Here is a 967-nt window from a genome sequence, read left to right as displayed (position 1 = left end):
GAACCGGTGACCTGATGATGATCAGACACAATTGGCAACACTCTCAAAACCTTGCTGGGGGAAAAAATGCTTGATTTTCATATCAGTTTTGATATATATCTTAAAAATTGTTTAATCTTTAAACAATGGTCCATCTCTTCAATTAAAAATATTGTACACCAGTTGTGTACATGTATGGAAACATCACACTGTACCCCATGGAAACTTACAATTACTATGTGTCCATTAAAAATAAATGAATAAACTAAAAAATTGTGAACTATCATTAGTCTGTTAGCCCAGTACTTTCCTTAACAGCCACGACTGAGAGTGGAGTCTGCGCGGGTGCGGCATCTGACCCACGCGTGTGAGCTGCTCCTGCACAGCAGACCCAGCGTGGGCCCCGGTGTCAGCCCCAGCGAGCAGAGACCGGCTCTGGGGCAAGAAAAGGCTGTTTCCTCATCACAGCTGCAGGCTCTGGGGAAGCCGCTTGGCTATTCACAACTTAAGACTTTCTCATTGTTAAGCATTTTTACATTAATTCCTTAATGGCCACTTTAATGAAATTATCAATTATTTAGGCTGACAATCTCCACGGAGGCTGGATTCAGCAAGGTCACATCAGAAAATAAGCAAAAACAAATAAAAAAATTAAAGTAAGACTCTCCACGGACTGCACTAGTCAACACTCAGTGCTGGGGACTTGGAGACTGTCACCCTCATCTGCAAGGACGGCTGTGCCTGGAGTCACCTCCAATCACTGCGGAGTCTGCCCTGGTCGCACCAGTCATGGGTTCTCCCTCGTCCACTGGACCAGAATGTTCTGCAGTGGAAAAGGGAAAGCAGGTACCGGTGAGAAATTTGCGAACATAAACCTGAGCGAAATTATCCCCGGAAAATTGGAATTGGTGTCGTTTCACTCTAGGATTGTCAGTCACCGTGAGCGCAGCACCCACACATACCACTCAGCTCGAGAGTAACTGGGCAA

At 45.4% G+C, this 967-nt stretch overlaps 1 protein-coding gene across 1 annotated transcript in view; it reads right to left on the bottom strand.

Annotated features, from left to right (window-relative positions):
* LOC103603822 (contactin-associated protein-like 3) overlaps positions 1–967 on the bottom strand; it is a 103,851-nt gene that overhangs the window by 3,080 nt on the left and 99,804 nt on the right. The window contains exon 20 of the mRNA XM_008588409.1: positions 731–802. Coding sequence (XP_008586631.1) covers positions 731–802 — 72 coding nt within the window. The remainder of the gene's footprint in view (positions 1–730; positions 803–967) is intronic.

Source organism: Galeopterus variegatus, unplaced genomic scaffold, assembly GCF_000696425.1.
Source record: "Galeopterus variegatus unplaced genomic scaffold, G_variegatus-3.0.2 Scaffold4804, whole genome shotgun sequence".
In the NCBI taxonomy this organism is placed as follows: Eukaryota; Metazoa; Chordata; class Mammalia; order Dermoptera; family Cynocephalidae; genus Galeopterus; species Galeopterus variegatus.
Note: the sequence above shows the minus strand (reverse complement) of the source record. Positions and strands in the feature narration are given on the sequence as shown.